Below are 25,875 nucleotides of genomic sequence, written 5' to 3'. Positions count from 1 at the left end.
CGGGGTACTCCTGTTGAAGATAGTATTAAAACCATCGGCTTTAGGTTCGGCATGACCACATATATTCTACTATTGAGCTCGAAACAGTGGTCTTTGATCCGGCCATACTAGCTACCGCGGTCAACGGGGAACGTGAAATTGTCTAGCCTACTTAACCTTACTCCTTACATCAGACCCTTTTTCGCGCTTCGTACAAAACCCTTTGACAGTAAAGATATTCATAGATAAGACCTTTTTTTTAAATAATGTTTTGACCTTCATACAACAAGACGTAACTACAATGGAGAAGGCATTGTTCATAAGAATTGTTTTTTGGCGCCAAACGTTCTATTCTTTTGGCTGTATCTAAATTGCGGGGTATGTAAATACAATCGCGTAGTAATCAGCCATTCAATTTAAGCGCCTACTTATTCACTCCCACGCGGTCCCTACCGAAACAAGAGTCTCCTCTCAGTTTGTACATCAAAACCGTAACCGCAATCATTACACTCTTCACGTTATCTACCGGGTAAATCTGGCCATCATGAGCAGAACGGAGTTGTTGTCCGGCGTTGTACATACATGTGCGCCAGACAGATCTGCATACTATAGCCTATATGTAATGTAAGACTGATGTAACGCTACCTGCCGTCGGAAAATCGACATGCGCGCGGCGGACGAGAAAGAAGCGATAACGTGAGAATCTAAAAAACCGCTCTTTCCTCCTATGACTTTTACTTTAGAACATAAGTACAGTATATCATTCTTACTAAAGAGCAAGATGTATTTATATCCGTTTGCTTCTTTACGGGCGATATATGTACCCTGAAATATCTTTATGGCTGGGCGTGGGGAGGTCAACAGGTTCAATATTCATTTCAGTATACGTTAAACAAGCATTGTATCTGAGCGATTTCACAAATCAACTTCATATATGCTTTGCTTTTCGAAAATCGTATGTTACATGGCACATTAGGGTGATGTTGAACGGCAGTGCTTTCCGCCCCGTAGGTGATAGAGATGAAAAAATCGATGTGGAGAGGTCTAGTTAATTGCTCTTAACTTAAACCAGCTGTCGTCAGTGAACTTACCATATGAGTATTATATTCTATACTACGATGAAATGACAACGAAGTTTTTGTAAATGCACAATTTCTTCGTGTTTTTCCCGAGGAAAAATATGAGTGTCTTCCGTAGCTTCCACTCCATAGCATCTGGTAGATAACCATGCCTAAATTTCAAATCTCAGTTAATTTACTGTATTTTTCATTTTGGCAATTGCGTGCAAAATTCCGTTAAAAGAATAAAATGTATAAATGCACACACCGGGTTGATAAAACTGGGCACTCACATTCAGTATTCGTTCGTATCGGTCGTCGATTTTGCATTCAACAACCTGTTGAATCAAACTGTGTCCTTTTATTAAAGTTTCCACTGAACTGTCGACCATACCTTTTTCCAGCCGTATACCCTACAATTGTAAAACATAACACAATGGTAGAAATGTCTTTATCTTCTATTTCGTAGCTGAATTGGTTTAATGCTAAACGAATAATAGTTAATCATCCAGTGACCAGATGTTATACTCCAGCCCCATTTGCCGCTTACTTTTTACGCAAGAGCTTTCGTCACGGTTTTAAACACTTAGGGTTTCTGCTGAACGAACTAATGTTCATTTCAGTTTGCTATTTTCTTATATAGAACATCGACGGACAGGGCTATCCTACCACTTCACCATAATCGCCGTAGAAATGATAGCACGCAGTAGCCATGCGTGCCATGATGGCACCGTAGCAAAAAAGCGTGAAGCTCTAATGAACAAGCCTGACAACGAAAATTGATTTCAATGTGTTTGACAAATGATCTTACTTTGTCCTTTATCCGTAACGATCTCCTTCAATCTGTTCCCAAGGGCTATCTTCAGCCACCGGTAAAGCAAAAGCCGGCTTCAAGAAATAAGGCCAGCTGTGGACATACCTCTAGCTAGGCTATCGCTGGAATTCCCCGAATAAGGTCAGCTTGTTTATATCTTATCAAATTATGTAATTGAAACACCTTTATATGTGCAGATACCGTTTCGAGCTTAGCCAAAATAGTGCTCTACAAGAAATATAAGGGAACAACAATATTATACGCTATCTAACTAAAAAAAAGATTGATATATTACATGGCTAAAGAAAGTTCCTGATATTATAAATAGCATCCCTAAATTTTAGTAACGAAGCTAAAAGCTTTTAGCGCAACTATCCCAAATGTGAAGTTTACCCTATATTTGTATAATTAAATTACCCAAAATTTGGTTTTAGTTGCAAAACGGTATTTGTACGTATCGTTTAAACTGTAACTCAAAAGCCAAAATCTTTCGCTGTGAAGGATTTTTGAAAAAAGCGCTTTTCATTAGCATTATAGAGCTTCAATGGCTGTAATGAGCAAGTAAAGACTTTTCTTGGCCAACGATTCGAAGTCTTCTCGAGTGTCTTTAACTCCGGTTCCTGAGAGTGGTCAACTTTAGTCTACGAAAATAATGTTTCGATCCTGTTGTTAAGCGTTACGCCAGACGTAGCCCATTATTACTTGCAATTTCTAGATGTATGCTGCTCATTATACCCTCTAATTGTGAAGATACTTTTTTGTCAAACATGTATTAGCAAAAATCACCCTACACAGGTATTTCGCTGTAAATAAATTATCCAGAATTGGCTTACGATACCTGTTTTGTTACCTCTCTAGCTATTATCTAAACGACATATATAACAATCAAAACATCCACTAGTCCACGTTGTTGTTCTTTTTTGAGATAAGAACGAAGCACAACAGATCAAAATTGTAATACTTTTAATTAAAAAAAGTAAGATTACCTATAAAGGATAGTTATGCTTAATGTCTTTGCTAACTCTTTTAATTATAGTATTTATTAGATATGCAGGATTTTGATAAGACTCCTAACTAAGAGAGAATGTTATAAATATTGAACCTTACTACATGTACATTTTTTTGTTCACTTTTGTTTTATGAACTTTGACACGCCACTTTCTGGCAGTGTGCTATATTTGCATTATATGCATTTTTTAGTAGCGGTCTTCGGTAATAACGGGATTGAAAATTATCTACTCGAATCTACCCCTTTCGCCATGGCTATATTGGGACAAGTATAACTTTTTGTTTAGAACAAGACAGCGCGAAGCAATTGTTAAGAGCTTAAAGGCAAGACATAGTTTCTTTTCCAGTGTTGGCTTTAACATGGTTCAGCTGGGCATCCGTATTTGAGACATAAACCACGCTTCGGAGAGCAGCAAGAGCAGGCTTGCTATTATCTGTAGGCACTTCTGATACGGCTTTGGCGGCTGTTTCAAAATATTAAAGGAGCTCTTTCTGATTATAATTGAGACATTGTTCCATCGAACTACCTTAATTCAAATTCATGCAGCAGCGCCTGGATGGCAAGCGATTTAAAAAAAAAAAGACAGAGCTCTAAAAATGAGTCAGTGGATATATTGGCTCCAGCGATGCTTCTTCTATTCGTCGCCAAATCTGCACACTACCTGAACGATGAAGGCAAAGTCAAATAAGTAGACATAGCAAAACTGGTCAATTTTTTGCAAATATTTTCGAGAAAAACAAATCAAAAACGAACTTCCGTTCTAACCTAGTATTATTTCCGATTATTTAACTAAAGAAAGATCACTTATAACGGTCTGTAGTAAAGACAGAAAAAACCGCTATTTCATTGCCGTTAAAGAAAAGGTTCGTACTTCACTAAATGTCGGAACTCTTTTTTTCCGAAAATTTTTCGTTGTTGGTTGGTTGGTTGGTTGGATGGCTACATCCGAAACGTCACAACCGACTGTGCTCGTCACGATATAATCAGAAGAACAATTTAGGAAACTTTTCAAACATTCAGGAAATGAAGCACGCAGAAGATATTATCCTGTAACATGCCTTGACATCGTCAGTCTGATCGACCGTCTAAAGCTAAAAGAAAAACTTTCCCCACCAAGGTACTGCCCTTATTCAGAAATACTTCGGTTCAGTTTGAATATGGTGACCCCCCATCGAAACGGACGTGTCTTCACATATTAAGTGAAATTGTCGTTGGTAAGAACTAATTGGCTTCGCACAGTATACGACTGGAGGCGATGCGATACCAACAGAAGGCTCGCAGCTTTCTTTCCGGTAACATAGCGTATTGTACCAAAATTTTAATAAATGCTGAATTTTTGTTATTCTTAATATAAAAAAAAAAAAAAAACAAAAAAAACTAGCACGCAGATTCTGGCTGTTAAATTTTATTGTATTATCATAGCTAGTTTGTTTTATTTTGATCATATGGGCGTGAGAAATTCAATTTCTATACAAACCCTTTCGACTAGCCCAAACAGTTATTGCTGTCACTCTCAAGGTAACTGATTTTAGACCGATAGAGTTCAGAACATACTGAACTATTTCAATTTCTCGGTAGGGGAAGTATTAATCTTCTCATTCAGTTTTCATCATGTGTTGCAAAATCCTACATGTGTTGCATTATTGGCGGTCGGTGATGATCAATGCCAATAAATACTACATATAATTACATAATAAGACCGTATATCCTGCATCCGTACATCTTGACTTTTTTCGATCACACGGAGGGTATTGTGCAGGTGGGTAGCGCCGTATCGGCCTTACCGACAGCTGCCGCGTTGTGTTAATAAGGATACACATTTTTTGATGAGTTACCCGTAAGTTTCATGGATAGTTTTCACGAGTGAACGTTACGGGTAGACGATGCACGGTGTTACTTTAAGCGGTTCATTTTTGAAGCTGGCCATAGAAAAGGCACTTGAGGAAGCATTCGAAAGGAGGGCACGAAAAACAACAGCATGTACGCATAGACGCACACTGAAAGAACATTGTAAATTCACAATAAGTAAATGAATGGGCGAGTAAATGAATTGTCTGTGAACGACTAAAATTTGGAACGTTGTTAGATCCGGGAAAAGTTACCGTGCAGGTAGATACGCGCTGAAGTTGTAGTTCTGCAAGATGGGCTCGTCCACCGTAATAAGTAGCAATGGTTGGCTTTTGTACACAACAGTCAATAGAAGCAAAGACAGCCATCGCCAAAGCTAGAACCGCATTAACTACCCTTTTTGTTGTCATTACCACGTAAAATGAACCAGTGGACGAATAAAGAAAAAACATATAGGAGGTATACGCCGATCTACAATTTATCATCAATCGCTTGTTTCCGTTAAACGAAACGTAATAGATTTTTGAAGAGATTCGTGTTTCCTGCTCACAGCACCTTATCTATCTGAGACCATAAACTTTCTGCTAATATAACCGTTTCCATTATTTCTAGCCATGTTTTGACCATAGATGAGAGGAGACAAAGAAAGATGAATTGAAACGCCTAGAACATATTTATAACAAAATGCTATATTGTATTAAACAAAATATATGATGGGTATAACCACCTTAGCCCCCTAACTTCGCTGGATATGTTCGCCAAACCAGTCCGCCTATTCAACATACTACTGTCGTTTTTAATTATTTTTAACTTAGTGTATATAACTTAGTGGAAAATAATCATTATCCCGTTAACAAATGTGCCAATGACAAAAGTACTGCTGTACCGATGCACAATGTTGTTAGCGTTGTTATTATTATTATCGTTAGTTGTAATGACGGCACAAATCAACGTGAAAGGCAGGTTCGCCTTTCGTGATGAGAGCCTTCTTGCAAAGACACATCGTATAGCCTTCTTTTTTTTACTCCGTTCTTCTTTTGTTTGTCTTCTTTTTTCATCTTGCCTGACTAATCGTTTCAAACGAAGCAGACAAAATTCATAATTTGTCAGAATGGCCGAACTCATCATTGCTGGACGAGACCCGCCAACCCGAGCTACAATTGTTGGCCCTTGTCGCGCTAGTGGTCAAAAAGATGGCGGGGCGAGACACAAACTGTATACTTTCAGCCGCAACTCTTACGTCGAGCCTATACCACACTAACCGTCGTATATATCAGGGGAAATGATGCCCCATGACCAATTGTCGTTCCTGCTGTCGGTAGACAATTACGTTGGTCATCTATGTATTACGTTCAGTGGGGAGTAGAAGTGGCATAGAAATATTACTGAATAGTTGTATGTAGAAATTCGACCAGCCAGGCGAGTAGCTGTCATTGTCGTCAGCTATACATGCGTTATACCTTTCACGCACAGATGAGAGTGAAGTAGGTATTGAGCTGCACACAGATATATCTAGCCATCGTTTGGGAAGACTGAGAAAGGGCCCAGACTGGTTCCGATTTTCCTTAAATGATGCCTTATTATCATTTCCATAAATAATGAATCTGATAACGTAACGGGGTAGCACTGAGTCTAACGCAAAGCATTTATGTTTTTCAATTGTCATTTAAATGTTGTTCCTCGCTGGTGGGGCATATCTAATGAGAATTCGTTTGTCTAGAACATCGATGCACTATTCTTAAATAATCGGTTTAATCATTTCGCCTGAACTACTCGGAAATTTCCGGATATGTGATGGCTGTTTTCTAGCTTTAATTCCAAGCTAACCATTATTGATATATTATTACTAAGTATTGATATTTTTTCAAAAATGATATATATATATATATATATATATATAGCACTCATTTTCTCGAAATTCCTTTTGTAGTTCGTGCACCAATGTCCTTTCATTTAAATTGCTCTCCGTCATTCTTGGTTCACTCGACGGTAATGCAATTAACTGATGAAAAGATACTTGTACAGGAGCAGAAAGAGATCGTCAGCACAAAATATATCTTTACTAGGAACGATATTCTATCTGTTTTATCTTTTTTTTTAGTTTTATTCTACTGCTCTCTATACAAATCAATTTCTACCTGACCCACACAGAGAAATGTAAAATTCAGTGAAGTTTTGACCACTTTGTGCTGGGCCTTCGGCAATACCGAGGTGGCGGAAGCCCCAGTTGGTCAACGCTATCGCTCTGGCACAAGTCACTGGCGGCAGCACAGTCACTTCAGTGTAAAAAAAACATGCACGAAAGCACCACGTTGAATCGCGGATAGTATCTAATAGAGTAGTAACAGAGGAATCTGTGAGCTGATAAAGACAGTAATATAAATATTTTTTAGCGAGTAGAAATCCCTCATAATCATGCTTCTTATATACCTCATCTCAAATTCAGTTTCATATTCTCAGTTTGTCTACTACGTAGGTTTCGCTGATAAACAAACATTCGATGCGGTTACATAGATCTACACGAGTCTATTCTTTTTATGAGTTTTTCATAATTATTTAGCATAACATTAAAGATTTAAAATGTCAATGATCTTCATTTGTATCCAAATACAGTGATAAATAAGATAACAAGTGACAATTTAAGGGACTCTTTGCATCGTAAAGCAAAGACAATCTCAGCGACAAGATGCTCCGTTCTGGCTGTTTTAAATAGTTGGCAATATATGGCCATAATACAACCAAGGAATAGACAGAAGTTTCATATGCTCACATTTCTTGCAACGCAGTCTATATACATTTAACTCTATAAATAAAAAAGCGTAAGTACGATTTATAGAACTTGATTTCAACATTTGATGTGTATATTTATTGGAAGGGAACTTAGTAGATATTGTGTACAGGACAGGAAAAGTTCAATGTCCAAAAAAAGTGTCGAGTGAGATCTCAGCTGTTATCTATCCGAGCTTGTAGTATTTGAAGACCAGGTATAAGAATTTTCCGGACCACGAACATCTGCTACAACAGCGAATAGTATAAGAACGGCATTATTACATGCATAGCATTGTGCTGCATGCCTTTGTCGCTGTGTAGTAGTAGTAGAGAAGACTGAGGTGGCTCCATTAGGACTGCTTGATGAGGTGTAAGTACGCTTCGGTGAACTGCAAATTACGTGTGAAGTCATTCAGGGGCAACATGACATCTACTAGAATGCGCATGAGCATGAACCATACTCCAGGAAGCAAAATAACCGAACAACACGTAGTATCAAAAGCAGCACGTTACCAAGAAAAGCTTTGCTTAATTTTACTGCCGAAAAAAGAGGCACATAGCAAATAACATAACTATAAAGGCTGCCATATAACCAAACTATTTTATTCGAAATTGCATTTCCTGCAATGGTCTAATTTGAAGGCCCCTATGGGGTCTAAGTCAGCGGTAGATTCATACACTATATTTTGAAAAACAGAAATAACATCTATTGCTTGGCTTTAGTCATGTGTGTTTCCAAGACTAGTCGAGCTTCTTTTTATCAAGATGCGTACGGTTAGGCATTCGTCTGGCAGGTCCTATTTACGTTTGTCTGGCTTGTTTTTGCATTCTTTCACGAGGCAAGACCCTGAGAACAAATTGCAGCCTTTCTGATTTATCATTATCTGTTTTCTGCTTCTGCTGTTTTCTTCCAACGACAGTCCAACTGATATACGTAGATCATACGTGCATTCACTTCAAGTTCTCTAACATTGCATAAAATAACCTAATTGGAACGTGTGGGAAGATAAAAATATGCGATCATTCTATAAAGCGTACTATATTATTCGTTTTCTGTAAGGTCCTTTTTTATTTTACAATTTTATGCTCGGAAATTATATTTATTTTCAAGTATTATTCGCTATATTTTATATTCCACATAGAACGATTAGTGAGATTGAAGTGAAGAAGTGCTACTATTAGTAAAGCTATGAACCAATAGACGATGATATTTTACTCGTCTGAATGGTTTAAACTCGACCCGAGACGATTGTTTTCTTAATTTACTTGAATTTCTACTTGAGGTGTTTGTTTCGATGCCACAGTGACGCACATACGTAGAGCACGCGTATATATATATATATATATATATATATACACGTGCTACGTTCTTTAAGATAACGTGCCACGCCCTTTCACTAAATCCCAACTATCGATATGCTACTGCTCTTTTCACAATTTCGCTTCGTGTTAATTGTTATTATTGAGCGATAGATATATATATGTATGTATATATGTATTTAAATCATAGCTTTAGTGTCATCGTTGCCGTTGAGAATTGTTGTATGTCGTGAAGACAACAAAGGGAATCGCAACTACTTCGTATAAAGTTGATTCAGTTAAAAATCAGCGTTACACCCTACAATAGAAACCTTTGGAAATTAACTACACTTTGGAACTAGTAGCCTCACCTATGTGCCTCCAATAAAGGGCAACTTCATTTATTTTAATCTTATACGACCATGGTCCAAACCGGAATAGACCATCTAGATGATTTCAGCGCTGTAGGGACCCTTGACATATATATTCAGTTAGACATCTCATAGGCAATTGTATGCCGACGAAACCTGCTAGACACATGCTACAGCACAATTATCTCATACTGATGTTTCACTTATTAATCTGTTATAATAGTACTTGTTGTACTTACCAATAACTACCCCTAGTACACAATAGCTTTTAGAAAAAAATGTGTACTTTAGCATACGACAGAATAAATCAATCCCTCATTCTGTATTTTTTAAATAAAAGCATCTGCACCGAACGACCTGTCATGAGTCTTGTCATCGCAACAAGCTTCGGTGGTGTTACGTAAATTACCGTGATGCCACACCTTACTTACAGTTTAATAAAAGTGTATGGAGAATATGAGAGGCTCTTACCCAACTATAGTCTACTTACCGGAGTTAAGCTGATTCCTACAGAGTAGCATGCAATATATTATTCTTTTCGATATAAACGTCGGCTTCAAGCTTAACTCAAGTACTATGATGATTAAAATCTGTTTAGACAATTGAACAAAAAAAAAAAAAGTAGTATTTTTGGCTCATCTGAAGTTTCTAAGTTAGGCGCGTGTGTAGTTGGACATAAAGTATGACTATAAGACGTTGTTTTGCCTGGCAAGTAAATATAGTCGGTGATCAGTTTGAAATGATACAAACAAGTGATATCCTAATCTCCACAATTTCTTTAACCTATTCAATCTTAGCTTTACCAGCCTGATGATCCGTTTTAAATTTTACTTAGGTTTATAAAAATGTGTTTCATTGGGGCTTGATAAACGAATATATCCTTTTGGTGAGTACATAAAGCTTGAAGAAAAATTTAAATGTTTAATCTACCAACCGATTAGGTAGGAAAACGTTGCGAAGATCTTTGCTTTAATTCCGTATTCATATTCGCAAAATTATCATAGAGTTATATTGTGTTCAAAGCACCATACACGTACCCAAGCAGAATAAGTTGACTTATTCTAATTAGCTGAGTGATGCAGGTAAAAAAAATCTGCCCTAGGAGCCAGCTGGTGGGTGAAAACCTGAATCATTTAGGTAAAGAAAAAAGCTCCTACATTGTTCAATAGACACCATTAAACTTCCCATTTCATATTAAGTTTCCTCACAAAGAGTTTCGATTAAGTTGGTGATAGTGTTCATCTTTTAAAGTATAACTAACTTATTACGTCAAAACAAAAACGTAGAATATCAGGCTACCTCTCTTGACTTGTAGAAAACTCCGTAGTTTACTTCCGTGCAAACGTTTAAAGAACTACTTTTACTTCGATATACATTAACTACTAGCCATTTATAGAAAGAACGATGTATACCGCATAAAGAAAGGACTCGCTAAAAATGATTCCCGTTTACTACGAAATGTGGAAGCTCTTAGAACTATTCACGGATAACACACACAGATCTGAACAGATAGAAGATCAAGATTTATTGAAAAACCCAATAGACTCTCATTTTCGCTAAAGGGGAGCTTTCTTTGCATTCAAATGTAGCAGATAGTAGCAACCTGCTAACATTGTCGCGTCCATCAGTCAGTTCGTGCAAAGCGCTTAGTTGAAAACCGTTGCTTGTGTTCCTCTTCTGAATTGTTCCAGGTTTTTTTTACTCTAAGTTCTGTTGATTGACCACTGCCCGATTAATCGACCAGATGTTTTTGTCACTTCCTTAGTTTCACACAAAAACCGTGAAGAAACAGCAAATTCAACTGCCAGTCTGAGCGAAGTACATCGTCGAATTCGTAATTAGTTGTTTGAAAGTAGCTCAAGCGTTTTAAATTGTTATTGTACGTTGTTCTCAGCCACGTTACTGTGAATTACTTAGAGATAGTTGTGTAAATGAAGATATACTTTTTGTGTAAAATCAAAATCTCCCATGTTTCAGAAATGGAGCCACGAGCGCTATGAAATGGATTCTTCATAACTTTACATACAGCAAACTCAAACGAAAAACAGAACTGTTTTTATATTGTAGTATGTAGAAAGTTACTGTCTTACCGAGGATCAATGCTTACGAAGCGTATGCACCATCACGAAGATAACAGGACAATAAGAGACGCTAAATCTAAGACGGGTTACGCTTAATATGTCGGGAACAATTAATAACAGGAAAAGTACAAGCACACATTCAAACATGTTCTAAATGGAGATTATTTGCGTAAGTTATCTCCAATAATGGATGCTCTTATTACAGTAAAGCAGTGTCCTAATTGCATATGCCTAGGCAAGGATGAAGACCTTCATTGCCATGATAGTAACACAGCGCGCCCAGTCATTTTTTTCATCATCAGTTTTACGTTACGTTTACCATCTAACGTATATTGGACCTCAGCTAATCGGCATGATTGCCTCCAAATCAAAAAATGGAATGGAACTATCTTTTCCCAATTATCAATGAAGCAAAAAACAAGTGACAGTCTGTGTTCAACTGACGTTCGACAGTATTGTCTTTTAAACTCGTTAAAAAAGACACTGAATAGCTCGTCTGTGCAGATGTGCTACACCTAGTTACGGCCTCGGGACGAACCTTGCATTTAATGCCGCTGCAGTCATTGACAGTTATTGAATAGTTTCCATAAATTAAATCATGATATGTGCTTAACACGATGTAACGCGATGGTCTATCTTGTAGCTGGTTTTCATGTGGCTTGTGAAAATTGCAAGGCAAACCAGAAGATCCTGAGATTTAAAAAGCTATTGATCAAAATGGCCCAAAAAACTGTTTTTGATACACTTAGATTTTTTATTACGGGCTTTATCAACGGGCTATAACGGCAATCATTGCTAATGAAGTTGTTTAGATGTTAGACTTCTCACTTAAGACGTTTTGCGCCCTTTTCTGCTTGTCGAACTTCTTGGCCGTTTTTAAGCTTTTGCATTTGTAGTAGTACTTTTGGTCGACTATCAGCTCAAAATTAATTTTCGCTGCAGTTTTTTAAAACAGAGGTACAGTTAAAACATAATTTGCAGATCGTCGTATTTTTAAAATTTCTTGTTAGTGGCTTGAACTGAAGCTGTGATCTCGGAAAATGATAGTTATTTAAATACGTATAACTATCAGGAATGCCGCTTCTAGCGCGCAAAAAACACTGAAGTATATTTTCCTTTCGCTTAAATATAGCTTAAACATAACCCATAGTGAAAAGTACGTTGTTAGATATCCGACCCTTTAAATATATATAAAGAAGAGCAAGGTACCGGAGCGGTCTGAGATGAGTCCTTTAGGCTGTTCGCGGTCTAACGATTCCGGGTTGTTTAAATAAAAAAATAAATAAATACTTGTGTTGTACACCATCGAGTTTCCAGCGACCGCTAAGCAGGAAACAGACGAAACAGGAATGTCGCTGGAATATAGTTTAATACAATGCTCAACTTAAAAAAAATCATTGTGATAAACTATTATACTTATATATCAGAAATACCATATATGCTGATAGTGTCTCTCTGCTTCATTTGATCATCATGCACTCCTTCGGTACTAATATGAGCCCTGTACTATAAAAGATTAGTAATATTGAATAGAAAACCCTTTCGTAGTAAACGAACAAATTTGAAGACATGTAATAGGAAGATATTTTTACAAACATTAAATACACTCCAAGAGGTGCATAGCCAAAAGGGCAGCCAATGACAAGATTGCCATTATGCTACCGACCAAAGGATACGTATTTTGCTGTGACCACTGACTCATCGGCTGGCTAAAGAAAAAAACACCTGGCCACTTTGACGGTAACAAATTGTCGCTGCCAACCGCCTTATAGAATCCTTTCGGTGCGATCTCAAATGCAAAATTAATTTAGTCGAGTCACTCAGCACCGGAAGATTAACACCGAGACATTTGGACAGATCTAAAGGAGCAGTGCCTTCGTCGGCCCTGGCAAGGACGAGCTGGGCCTCTAAGAAGAGACCTCGCAAAAATGTGCCATTGGTCGGTGCGACGTCAGCTATAGGTAAAGGTGCTGCGACTGCACTTCTCTGATTATCGTGCAAGACGAGTCTGTTAATCGACCCAATGCTGACTAGAAAGAAACGCATGAACGTATACAACATTGATTCCAGGACCAGCTTAGCAGTAGGTGAAGGCTGTAACAATTAAAGTAGAACAAAGAACGCAGTAGCTGGGTCATACCTGTGTCCATCGTTGCGGACTCCATATGATCGTCATCTGGGTCCTTGTACGGCAGGTCTGGATCGACCAACTTTCCGGCTGATTTTTGGTTTGTTATCGGAGCAATGAGACAGTGGCGAATTTTTATTGGAGTTCTTCTCGGATTAACTGCTGGGATAAATGTGTCATAGCACTCATATTGTTTCAAGCGTTTCCGTAACTGGAGTCGAATTGTTACTGACAGGTGTTGTTGCGGGTTTCAGCACAATCCCAATGGATGTATTTGACCCTCAACATCGCACTTGACAACGGCGACCAGCTTGTTTCGAGTTCAGTCGAGTGCTTAAAACTTCGCAACTTGTGGCTTTCTCTTAGAGAACTTCTGAGTCGAGCGAGATTGTTAGACACTGCATGTTATCACAATTGTACAATAAATAAAAAAGATAATGCTCCTAACATACATACGTATATACGCTCTACCCTATATATATGGAATGCGTTCCTTCGGTCTATACTCGTGACATTCGGCCTGCTTCGTCATATTATTATGGTTATCGCCAATGAACATCAATAACGTGTGAGCTCACCTTTCTTTTATATATTAATCCCAAAAGAAAGCATCAGCTTATTCGAATTAAGACGAATGTAAAAATTGACAAACTATTGAGTCATTCAAACAAAATAAGCCAATGTAATCTTGTTGAGCTTGCTTGTTTTGCTTTTGTAGACTTCGTATTCTCTTCGCGGATTTCAACGAATTCAACGAGTTGCCAGCAGAGTTGGGCTGTCTCCACGATCTCCAATTGCTCTCCCTTAAGGGCAATCGGTTACGTTCCCTACCGCGTGAGCTCTGCCATCTCGCACATCTACTGAAACTCTCACTATCAGCCAACCGGTTGGTGACATCACCTGAGGCCCTCTTTCCCATGTGGACACATTTACAGCATCTCGATTTGCGGAAGAATTTACTAAACGGTGCCATTTGCTTCAATGCCATTCCCGTTAGTATGTTCATGATACCACAAAGGATATTTACATCTTTTTAGCTCGAACTTTATTCGAACAAAACGCCCATGTCTTTGAAATTCATCAGGCAAAAGTGAAGCTTTACCTCATTAATTCACCGTATCCACATATTAATCGCGTGTAATGATAATGAATTGTGTAGATATAGCGCGCAGATCGTGGGCTTAGGGATAAGACAAGTTTGTAGCTATTAAACTTCCGGACACACATGATAACCATACTATTTTTATATTGTTTCAAATGTTTTCAGACTCTACGATATCTGGAGATATCGGAAAATCGATTGAATGAAGTTCAATTAGACAACTTACACGAACTCGAATATATTGATTGCAGTCACAATCACCTCAATGTGTTTCACCTTACTAGTCAACGCATCGTTCATCTCAACGTCTCTCATAATAGTAATCATATAGTTTCAACAAGCCCGACCTATCTTCCAATAGTCTATCTTATAGCATGACATTTAGCTCTACGTACGAAAATATTACGGTGGACTTCTGTATCCAGCAAATCAAAAGTCTCAAGAGCTCCATTACGTTGACAGTCTATCCGGTTATTTGGGAGAAATGCGTCTTTAGAGCGCTCATATTGTAAAAAAATTGCGTAATTCCTATGGGTTTAGGTCGTCTTCGCCCTTTGAGCCCCTTTAAACTAAAAACACAGGACAAATTGCGTTATGAGTTTTGCAGGATTTATTCTGCTCATTTTATCATAAAGCTTCTCAGATTGTAAAGACACTAAGATAGTTACAGCACTATCAGCTGGGATCGTTTTTTTGTCATTTGAAAATATTTTGTTATCTGAGCATTATCATAACTTAAATAATGCAAAATATGAAATATCTTCGTACGTTAGATGTGCAAGAGGAACTTAGGAAGTTTGCGATAGACAAATTATTTTAGCATGAGATAAAGAAACTTTTTGTACATGCTGCGCGTGTCCATAAATTGAAAGCATGGCTTTTCGGCTCGTCTGTATAGTATAATCGTGATGCGGATTTGTATGCATTTCACGTCTTTCGGGTTTCTAAAGGAAATAATGCTTATTTTTCCACTCGTTTAGATATAGCAGTCATCGATTATACTACCACTATCGGAACGTTTCGGGCTTTACGTTTAGAACGCCAAGTTAGCACAAGAGCTTTTTTCTAGACAATATTATTTGTGTGAAGGTCATCATCCAGGACGACATTTTGCAGCTGTTTCTGCCAGAAGAGAGAGGTCTTGTGTCTCATCAGACAGCCGATCTAGCATGCGTTACAATGAAAGACGAAACATTTTACCTTTTATTAGTAAGAAAATTATTTATACGGTACAAATATATTCAGTTCCTATTGGCGGCGTATTTGGCTGGTTAGTAGAGCGATAGAATTAGCACTGATGATTGTTGAAATAAAGGCAGGAAGCTTAAGCTTGCCGCCTAAAAGGGTCTTCACATGAACTTCTAATCAATATTTGCAAATTCAGCCAAAACGAACAGCTCGGATTTTGTCATAATTTTTTTTCACAAAAAAAAAACGTAATAAAACAAAGTAAACTTTCTTTAATTTAAGTCAAACTTCTCTCGGGAACGCTTCGTTTGTAGAAGGAAATAGGTTGATCTAATATTCTAGATTGAGATTCTAAAGCTACCAGATGTCGAGACTAATTCGAATATATTTTTGTAAGGTATAGAGTTTTATAAAATAAGTTCGATGATATTTAGAGTGGTTAAACACGATAAATTACTAAAGAACTTTGCTGTGACTGCATACATTGTTCACTCCAATTATAGGTAAGTTTAACAATATATAATATAGGCAAACTTTTGAAGTCAAAATCAGATAAGCACCCAGGACTATTCCACGCATACGTACTAAATGATATGTTGTTTTTTTTTTAATGATTTTTCAGAGCTGTCAAGCATCACTGCATCCATAAACGTATCAACGCTTGAATTCCTAGATGCATCTAAGTACGATTCTGCTGTATTTTTTCAGATTGTATGAAGAAATTTACCAATTAGAAGATATATATATATATATATATATATTTTGTTTTTGTCAAAGAAAGATTCATATTGTTAAAGAAAGATATGTTCTACATTTTCACGATGTACAAATATGATGATCTACATCTGTTCTTCGATACCAGTTGACATACGTAAGTGGCTGTATAATTGACTATTCAGAAATTGCTAACATATACATAAAAAGGGTATCCGATGTAGTAGGCTTTGTAGACGATGCAACTGCCCGTATAGAGAAAAAAGTCGAATATTTGCCTATGTTGCTATAATAAGCTTGTTCGGTGATTTAGCTAAGGACTATTAGAGAATCTGACCTACATCAGAACGCAAAGCGTGAACCAATTTGCGGGTCTTCATTATGCCTGCCTTTCCCTCTCACGTTTTCGACAATAGAGTCAACCATCTGTATGTCTAGGTAAAATATTCCCCATCATGAAATGACCACGAACAATCACCCCTTCCCCTCATAAGCGTATCTGTGCCTGTGTGACTCTACGTAGGCTTCATTTGCTTTTGTTTCCTTCCATACTCCACTTATAGCGTCCCATTTTACTTACATCTGGTTTCTTTTGTTAGGTTTTCATAATAAGCCAGACGAGGTTCAGGTGTTTAAAACGCTATAAAATTGCGTAGCATTGTACGTGACTGAGCTAAGCCTTAATGACGCCTAGGTTAGCGAGAATGGGTTTTGTCATTAGTTTTGACAGCGTTTTCTTTGCTAATATATGTAAATAAGAAGAATATCACAGTATAATTTTATCATCACTTGTGCAATCGGACATTTTATTTCTCGGTATTCTGTGCTTTCAGCAACGAGCTATGCCACTGCCCGGAATGGATTTGTCAGAACGATCAATTGAGCTATCTGGATCTGAGTCATAATCTCATCAGCCAAATACACAATAAGTATGCTTTGACGTTCAATCAGTGCACCAAGATACCACTTTGAAGTCGGGTATTTATGTACGATTTACGCCCCCTATTCGGAATATATTCGAAATTAATTTCCAGTTATGCCGAAGACATTACTCCCTTTAATTTGCTTGTCTAGTAATTCATTGGTGAGAGCAAACACACCGAAGTGCGCTTTAACTGCTTTCAGTTACTGATCTGGTTTTTTCAACGAAATTCCTAAGTGTACGTTGTCCTGCAGGTGCGCAGCCAGGATACGGTGAACTAATGAACCTCTTTATAATTGAACGTAGAGCTAAATTAGTGCGTCACAATTAATAAATATGAGACAGAAACTATTAACATGACACTGAGTGCATACTAAATAAACATAACGTTTCAAGTGTTTAATAAAAGAGATGACTCGTCATTTGACTGCCTCTTGCCGCATTTACCACAATCAAAATTAGAGGCAACGTGAAAAGGTGGATAGGCGACATTAAGCAGTTTCCATGGCTGATGGCTTCCGATCGTCCCTGTTACGACGAGCCTTGATAGCGTTGTTTAGCATTGTTCCAAAAGCTTATCAGGACTAAGGGACTGAATACGGGAGCAATTTTCAGGGACCGTGCAAGAGAAGCCATTGCTACATAGACTTCTTGTTGTCTCGTGGATTCCTCCTGGAGGATCAAAGTGTGCCCACTGCCAAGTTCACCAATTTTGCACGGAATGACATAATTCCAACTAACTTCTTTTACGGCAGTGCTGAATTTGCCGAAGCGACAGACAAAACCGCCCGCTGCTGCGAGCGTAGCCGGTGACCCAGCACTACGAATGCAGATTTTCGAAACAAAAATTGCAACTGTTGCTCCCAATTTGATATTTAGACAAACACATAGTAGGATAGATCATTTCGTTCATTTTAGAATAGAATGCATAGAAGTAAATGTATTACAAATGTGAGGAAAGACGAGCAGTATTCCATGGGTTAGCACTAAGCTGAAAAGACTGCTAGGAGTCACTTGTAGATATGTGAAATTGCTTTTCGATTGTATGAACCTACGTTTAAACTATGTGTTAATATGATACAATTTCATTTTCAGAATTCTCTCATTTCGGCGTCTAGACACGTTACGTTTAGGTCACAATCGCTTACGGCGTCTTGAAGTTGAACCAAGCGAACAATGCCTTCTTCGACATCTTGATATTCAGCATAATTATATTGGGCCATCTTTACCAGACGAACTCCTTTTAGAGGCGCCAAGGTTAACCTGGTTTTTTGAAAGTAAATTCATTATAGTTCAACACTAAAGGAGCTTCTGATGAGTGTCTATAACGAATAGGAAATCATTCGCATTTGTGCTCGTTACATAGATTGAAAATTCTGTGCGATTCTTCCGGCCATCAGATCTGCGCTAAGACAGAATAATCGTTTTCTGATAGAAGAAGTAGATCTCTTAACAATGAGTTACTATACAAGCCTTTCACTGTACATTACGGTACCTAGAAATAGACATAATAAAATATTTTGGACATCTTGACATTTCAGGCTCGAATGGCTTAATGCTTCGTGGAACCAACTGAAGCATCTCCCGACCATTTCAGGCTTTCAGTTGACGTTGCGGTGGCTCGTCCTTTCGCATAATGCCCTCCTCGATGATGCTTGGAGTTACATTCTTTGCTGCCCTAAGCTGAAAGTATTAAAGCTTTCTTTCAACAGATTTGAAACACTTCCCAAAGGGTAAATGCAAATTCCTTTCAGACCGGCTCAAGAGACACAGTTAATCTATGCTACATAAAGCGATGAACAGGCACAAAAAAACAATTCTAAAAGTTTTATACTCAGCTCAAATGCATATTGAATTATTAGTGAACAAAACGTCATTTGAAAGTGATTACCATAAAGTACGTCAATGTTATAAGTGTATATCTTTTTCGCTTGTAAGTCCTGCTTTCTGCGAAGTTAGAACCAGGCCTAAAGAAAAAGTGGGCGCTGGAAACAATTTAGCCTAGCTCACACGCGTATCTTCACGCAATATCGCCAACGCGTCTATATATCTTATTAGAAAACAATCTATTGGTAGATGTATTTGCTTTCGTTCACTAAAGGTACTGCGGCTTATACGTTCAACCGCTGTTTATAGGCTAAGCGACCTAACTCAGCTGCGCGACATACATCTAAGCGGTAATAACATCTTATCGTTGCCCCCCCTTGCGATGAGTGAACTAGAAACACTTCTGTTGGATTGTAATCGACTCACGGAAGTACCGCGCGTGGACTGCTGTCCCGCTCTACGCCGTCTTGATATATCTTGCAACGTACTGAGCGAAATTCCACTGCCGAACCTCATTTCACGTTCACTCGAAATATTAGATATTGCTTGCAATCAAGATCTTTTCATTGACTCGACTGAGTTTCAACAATTATGGTACGTTTCAACTTTATTACAAGTTGTGCCAAGTTTTTTCCGACTATCGTTGGCTAACGAAGTTCCACGTTGTGGAAAGATCTCGTTAATGAGCAATATCTATCGATATATGTTAAAAACATTTTAGAAAAAATCTTTATATTTTTAAACCATTACTCTTCATTCATCGAGAACACTCCTAACGCCTAAAAATCCATACTTTTATTACCACTGATTATAAACGTCATTTAAGAATTTAAAAAAAAAAGCTACTAAAATATAATCTGTTCAGTCACTAACATATCAAAGTCACGTGTTTACTTCAGCGGTGATCGCAATGTTTCTGTGGTTGATACGAAGTTTAGCGGTCGACTGGGCCCGTTTAGCGTGACCGATAGAAACCCACAAATTGCTAAAAATCAACTATGGACGACAGGATTCTCAGAGTCTGACCGAGGACATTCCAGGTACAATATACGTTCTACGGGGTTATTTTCTTCTATTTGGTAGGCAAGGCAACTCACCCCTTGGAGGAAATAGGTCCACAGTTGGAAAAAGCATCGACTGAAAAAACGAAACTGAGTTTAAAGAAGGGGCCGAATTGTTTGAAGTATTGAATGTGTTAGTTAGTTAGTTTTTTTTTTTTTTGATAAGAACGGTACAATCGAGTTTCATAAACGTGCTAAAAAGTAAAGCACTCCAGAGGTGTGATAATTATAGTCATACTAATCAAGCTCTTTGCCCAAATGGGCGTAATAACTATCGCACGCGGTGGCATTTTAGGTTATGCACATTAAATGTTTGAGCCGCGCTAGAGAACGCAAATGATTTGCAGCAATTGAACCTATTTCTTCCTCTGTTGTGACAAATCTACTTTGCTCCGCCGATATGGGGGTGTTTTGTAGCAACAAGGAGTTGACAACCGCGTAACGTATACAATACGATATTGATAGTCCTCAAGAATTATACGAGCAAGTAGATCACTAATAGAAAAATACAAGTCTCAAACATGGAACCTGGTATTTTGTAGTTCTGTAAACAATTAAATCGATCGCTGTATGAAAATAATTGAAATTAGTCAACTGTTTAGATCTTTAAACGTTTCTAGAGAAATACTCAAGAATCATACGAACGGAAACCAGAAGAAACTTCAGCTAGGTTAAACATACGAAAGGGCGTCGCGTACGCCTCAATGTGTATAGGTCAGGCAGTGATCGAGACCGTTCGAACTGACTTACATGCCCTCGAGGTGTCCTTACTTTAACAGGTTATACATCAATCAATGCTCACAAAATGGGGCACAATCGCAGGAAGTGATTCTTGCTATCTGTGAATCATATGTGAAACCGGCAGTGTGTGGCCAAGCCAAGGCTTTCCTGGCAGACCTCATTCGGGATATGAGACGAAAGCGCCAAAATGGCGACGCTACCGTAGGAGCTTTATCGAAAATCAACCTTGCACTGCAGAAAATGATTCATGAATGCTATAAGTGAGTAACAACATGACCACTTTTTTATGCTAAGGCGCGAAGTTTAAGGGAATCCCCCTGACAACTTGGTGGCTTACCTCGTAACACGCGCAACATTTAGGGGGATTATTGTTATCGACTTGTTTTTACCTCAAATCTGCTCGGCAGCATCAAAGCATATTCTATAAAATTAGGGTGTATATATCTGTAGAGATTGCTGCTAGCAGAACACATGTGTGTTTGAGGGATACGTTAAATTTCCATACGTGATTGGAGGCAACACCAAACACCTGAACGTGTATGAACTCGTAGTACCACCTGGTATCCGTTTGCTTGGAGCAACGGCGTTTAATATGAGTCACATCGAATATTATTTTCTGTATGTTATCGAATAGACCTGGTATGGTTTTTAGTTATTTATCTTTTATATAGCTATATTAGCAGTTTTTAGCAGATCTTGGCTGTGAATTGCTCAAACTTCGTAAAAACGCTTCTCTCCAGAACGCTATACGCAGCCGCAAATGTCACCAAGCCCGATCTGATCCGACGCGACCTATATTACCTGGATTATGTAACTTTAGAAAATATTCTGTTGTCGAAGAACTATTGGTCATTTGTTTAGCTAAGTGGTTTTAACATACACGCATATATTCAAGTATTCTAATTATAAAAAAGCTCAACTTTCTTCTAAAAAATGCTTTTCTTTTGCATCTACGTATACTTTCTAACATTGCAGCTTTCATTAGTGGATCTGTCTTCTTACAAATGATCGTTTAGTTTGTACAGAGGTGCTGATTAGCTATTGAGCAGTTAACAAAGTATACTGAACATCAATAATTGAATACTCTTGTGCTACATGTTATACGTTGAAACCAAGCAGAGAAATAGAGCAACAAGCTTGTACCCATCAAATGGCGCTGTTGCTCTGCCACATCACTCCTTCAGAATCGGATCCTGGTTCTGTGGAGCTGACTGTACTGCATACTGGGGTCATGGCTTGCATAATAGGCGCAAAGGACAACGCTACCAATATTATTCAGGATTCCAATGTTCATTGGAATAAGTTCTGCTCATACGATGAGTGGAAACGGTCTGTAGAGGTGTGTACACGCATGTCTTTTTCTCGCTTCAGCATAAAGATAATCTATATTGACGCCCAGACTATTGCATGAGACATTCAGACGACATTAATATGCGCACGTACTCGAAAACTAAATAGACTTTCTTATGTTTTAAGAAAAAGCTCTGTCAGATTTAGTAGTGAAGGTACACAGGTGTCTTACTTGCAAACATTAATTCCCGAAGTGTTAAAAGTCACTTAAAGTGAGTTTAAAACGTGTAAATCTATCCTTAAATTGTCCTTAATTTACCTTTTCATATATTTCCTTTACGCCTAGGGGGGATTCTCTAGCCATAACAGAGAGGGGTGCGAGTTTCATCATTGTGAAGCAATTCCACAACCAGTGACTCGTACACTCAAGCTGAAAGTATGCGACACCTCAGTGATTCTATTCAGTACGTGTATGTTAACCGAAGCACTGAGCGCGGAAGACATCATTAAAGAATTCCACGTTACAACGGATACCGTTGCTGGTAAGTCTATGTAAAATTTCTTCTAGTTCCATGATGCATCGTCCATAATAGTAATAGTAAAAATAACTATTAATTCGTGACGTTTCAGGCGCGAAAAGATTAAATGATGCAGTTAGCAGCCTAGTGAGCGACCGAGGAACATCTGTAATTGCGATTGATTTGCGTCAGAGCAAATTACGCGCTGTTGCAGCTCCTCAGAACGATACGCAACAGGGAAAGCCGGTTCGGTCGCAAACGGCTACAAACGTTTCATATACGCAGATCCGACCCAAGTTGAGAAGCAAATGCGTGCACTTTCAGGAGTTGCCTTTACGTTCTAACTCTCTTTCGTCGACCGTGCATACAAGAGCGTCAATCGGAAACCAGGAAGTTAGGAAGCATAAAGACTTTTCACTGAATGTTCCATCACTTCAGCAACAACAGAGCTCGTCGCCTAGTATTACTTCAAAGCGGCACTGGCGACATAGCAAGTTGCTAAACGAGTTCCCTGAAAATGTCCAAGAAACATACAAAGCATGGGAATACGTACTTGAAGAGAATCATAAGATGATATTTAACCGTGAATTGGAAACGTTAGCGAGGCCTCCTCGTCGAACGTTAGCAGTGCCCAGCACTCAAGTTCAAAAATCACCATTACGTCGACATTCCTCTAGTGAATCGAGAGGTCGACTGTAAAGTAATACTAAAAGTGCACCGGACCGCTACTCATAGGCCAAGCCAGTTTGAAGATTTTCTACGCCCAAGTGCATGTCGTGTTAGGTTAAAAAACCCTGCCAAAACGAAAAAAAAAAAAAACAATTTGAAATGTAATATTTACTAAATAAATACATCAAAAGAAGAACAAAGTGACTTTATTTATTTAAATTATTTGATGCAAATCTTTAGCATCTTTAAACTTCTTGCTTTGCTTGGCGTCTACCCTCCACATTTTGGTTAACTTAGTTACTTATTCAATACCAGAGACTAAGGTATCTGAGGTAATTTTAACGTTAAGGTTGTTTGAATGTGGATGCTCATCCTGTAGTTTGCGTACCGCTGCAATGTTGCTTCATTTTTAGAAAATCTTGTCCACCTGCCCCATTTTGTATGTTTATAAAAAACCTTAATATGCACGTTCGCTCTATACAACCCTAATAGAAGAACAAGAAGAGTCTGAACGGGAATTCAGCAATATACATAGACCATACTGAGGTAATAACATTCGAGAACTTTAATGTTTAAACAAGTCGACACAAAAAAAAGTTGAATCTTAAAATTTGAATGTTATTATGTCGAGCAGACGCATTTAATATAATGACTAACTATTAATATACCCATTATAACTAGTAAAGCGAAATTTTTCGTTCATATTTATTCATGAACCGTCACTCACTCACAGTCTCAGGATAATTAATGCTTTAACCTTTGTATAGGGTATCATATTGTGTAACACTTTCAAGCTACCTATTGATGCCGGGTAACATTTCCTTTTTCAGGAGGAACAGATCACTCGACGTGTTTAAACCGGCTATCCGCTCTAGCCTGTGTGTCTGTCTAGTTTTAGATCCTGTGCCATTGCACGTGAAGATCATGTCAGAGTATTTTCTGATCCCTGCTTTTGTTATATAACAAACGTACAGTTAGAGCTATAAAACCTTCTTTTTTACAGCTTCTTTAGCTATGTTAATATGATTGGAGAAAAATTAGTAGAATTGACTTTGCTGTTAAGCATGCGAATACCATTATTCGTTTTTACACGATCAAAAAAACTAAGGGCCTCTAGCGATTTGTAACAGCACCCCCTAAGTACCCCAGTTGCCATTTTCATTATCGGCTTTTTATATTTTGCACGATTAATTTTTGTCATATATTACAATGAATTCCCGTTCGACGTCTATGTTAGTGTATGAGACACTGACATATTTCTATTCCAAGGGGTGAACCCGAGGTAGCGTTGTACTAAACGGTACATCCCGTTTACTATGTTTCAAGGATCGAGACCAAGCTTCTAGTGTATTTGTTATGAATACTGTCCGCTTCTGCTAATATAACGACTAATGTGTGATATCCCGTATTTTTTTTGTTTTTTTATATATTTATATATATTGTTGATGTGTGTGCCTGGGGCCAGCACTTGGCAACAATCAACTATGACTTTGTGTACACATAAATATAAAGCTCTAACTTTAAAGAGATTGTTTGCAGGTTGAATGTTTTGCGCAGAATATCGTGCTCAAGAGGACTGAACGCTTCTCTTGTTTTTATTTGCAGAGTCAGATCGTTGGAATATAAAGCTGTTTAGTTTTTCCCAATACTTTATTTTTCTAATATACCTGGAACATGGTGAGTTGTCGAAAATGTGGAATAAAATAATGCAATATGGAAGTTATATGTCTTTGCGAGGACCATTTGTGAGAACCAAAACCGTTATAGGCTACTATTAAAAAACCCAAATTTGTCTCGAATCTTCATATTTAGCTTTGTAGTGTGCAAAAACTGAGAACTCCCAATGATTCCTTGCTGCTTTCGCTTTAAAATAAACTTTCTCGTCAATTAAAAATGTTCGGTTTTGCTTTTTTACTAGTAGAGGATCCTGCATGTACATGTATTGATATTTAGGTAGAGTAGAAAGTTCCCATTGGAGGGTAACTAGGTGAAGGTTCCCAAGTTTATTACCTTGACGGTCACACATGTGCCTTGTTGTCTTCATTAAGTTTTTGTCGTTGGAAGTAGGGATTCGGTGCGTTCACTTATGAAACTCGAAGGGATACATGTCCAGTATTACATTTTCCACTGTTTTTATGCCGGGAAAGATATTGCCGAAACAAAAGGGATTGTTTGAAAAGTGAAGGCATTATATTACCGTTTCCTAGTAGAACACACTAATGCATCGAAGTCGTTTACCCAGTCACTTGCTTTATAAGTAGAGAAACCGTGGATGAATTAATATCGTGGAGAAGTGCTTAAGCAACACCTTGGTGTAGTCTTTACTTGATTACTTAATTAAAAAAAGGCCGGTTTTTGTCACTTAAAGATTAACTTGTGAGTGAGCTTGTGATGCCGTACCTGAATACCCGTCTACTATTCAGGCCAACGTTCAAAACACCTAAACGTGTGCGTCGTCTTTTTTTATGAAAAATAAAAATAGACTGC

General features: G+C 38.0%; 1 protein-coding gene across 4 annotated transcripts in view; it reads left to right on the top strand.

Moving 5' to 3' along the window:
- Positions 1 to 25,249, top strand: part of LOC111249435 (PH domain leucine-rich repeat-containing protein phosphatase 1-like) — a 39,353-nt gene extending 14,104 nt beyond the window's left edge. The window contains exons 3-14 of one of the 4 annotated variants that reach the window (XM_086974787.1): positions 14,075 to 14,348; positions 14,624 to 14,777; positions 16,269 to 16,329; positions 17,194 to 17,289; positions 18,378 to 18,539; positions 18,824 to 19,015; positions 19,419 to 19,703; positions 20,009 to 20,149; positions 20,950 to 21,171; positions 22,028 to 22,250; positions 22,548 to 22,743; positions 22,832 to 25,248. In XM_086974787.1, coding sequence (XP_086830913.1) covers positions 14,075 to 14,348; positions 14,624 to 14,777; positions 16,269 to 16,329; positions 17,194 to 17,289; positions 18,378 to 18,539; positions 18,824 to 19,015; positions 19,419 to 19,703; positions 20,009 to 20,149; positions 20,950 to 21,171; positions 22,028 to 22,250; positions 22,548 to 22,743; positions 22,832 to 23,418 — 2,593 coding nt within the window. In that variant the 3' untranslated portion in view covers positions 23,419 to 25,248. Of the gene's footprint in view, positions 1 to 14,074; positions 14,349 to 14,623; positions 14,778 to 16,268; positions 16,330 to 17,193; positions 17,290 to 18,377; positions 18,540 to 18,823; positions 19,016 to 19,418; positions 19,704 to 20,008; positions 20,150 to 20,949; positions 21,172 to 22,027; positions 22,251 to 22,547; positions 22,744 to 22,831 lie in introns of all 4 variants that reach the window. The other 3 variants (XM_022803307.2, XM_086974792.1, XM_086974799.1) reach the window with 3 other exon arrangements.
- The last annotated feature ends 626 nt before the right edge of the window (positions 25,250 to 25,875 follow it).

The sequence above is a fragment of the Varroa destructor genome, unplaced genomic scaffold, assembly GCF_002443255.2.
Source record: "Varroa destructor unplaced genomic scaffold, Vdes_3.0 BEIS01000001.1, whole genome shotgun sequence".
Classification (NCBI taxonomy): domain Eukaryota; kingdom Metazoa; phylum Arthropoda; class Arachnida; order Mesostigmata; family Varroidae; genus Varroa; species Varroa destructor.
Note: the sequence above shows the minus strand (reverse complement) of the source record. Positions and strands in the feature narration are given on the sequence as shown.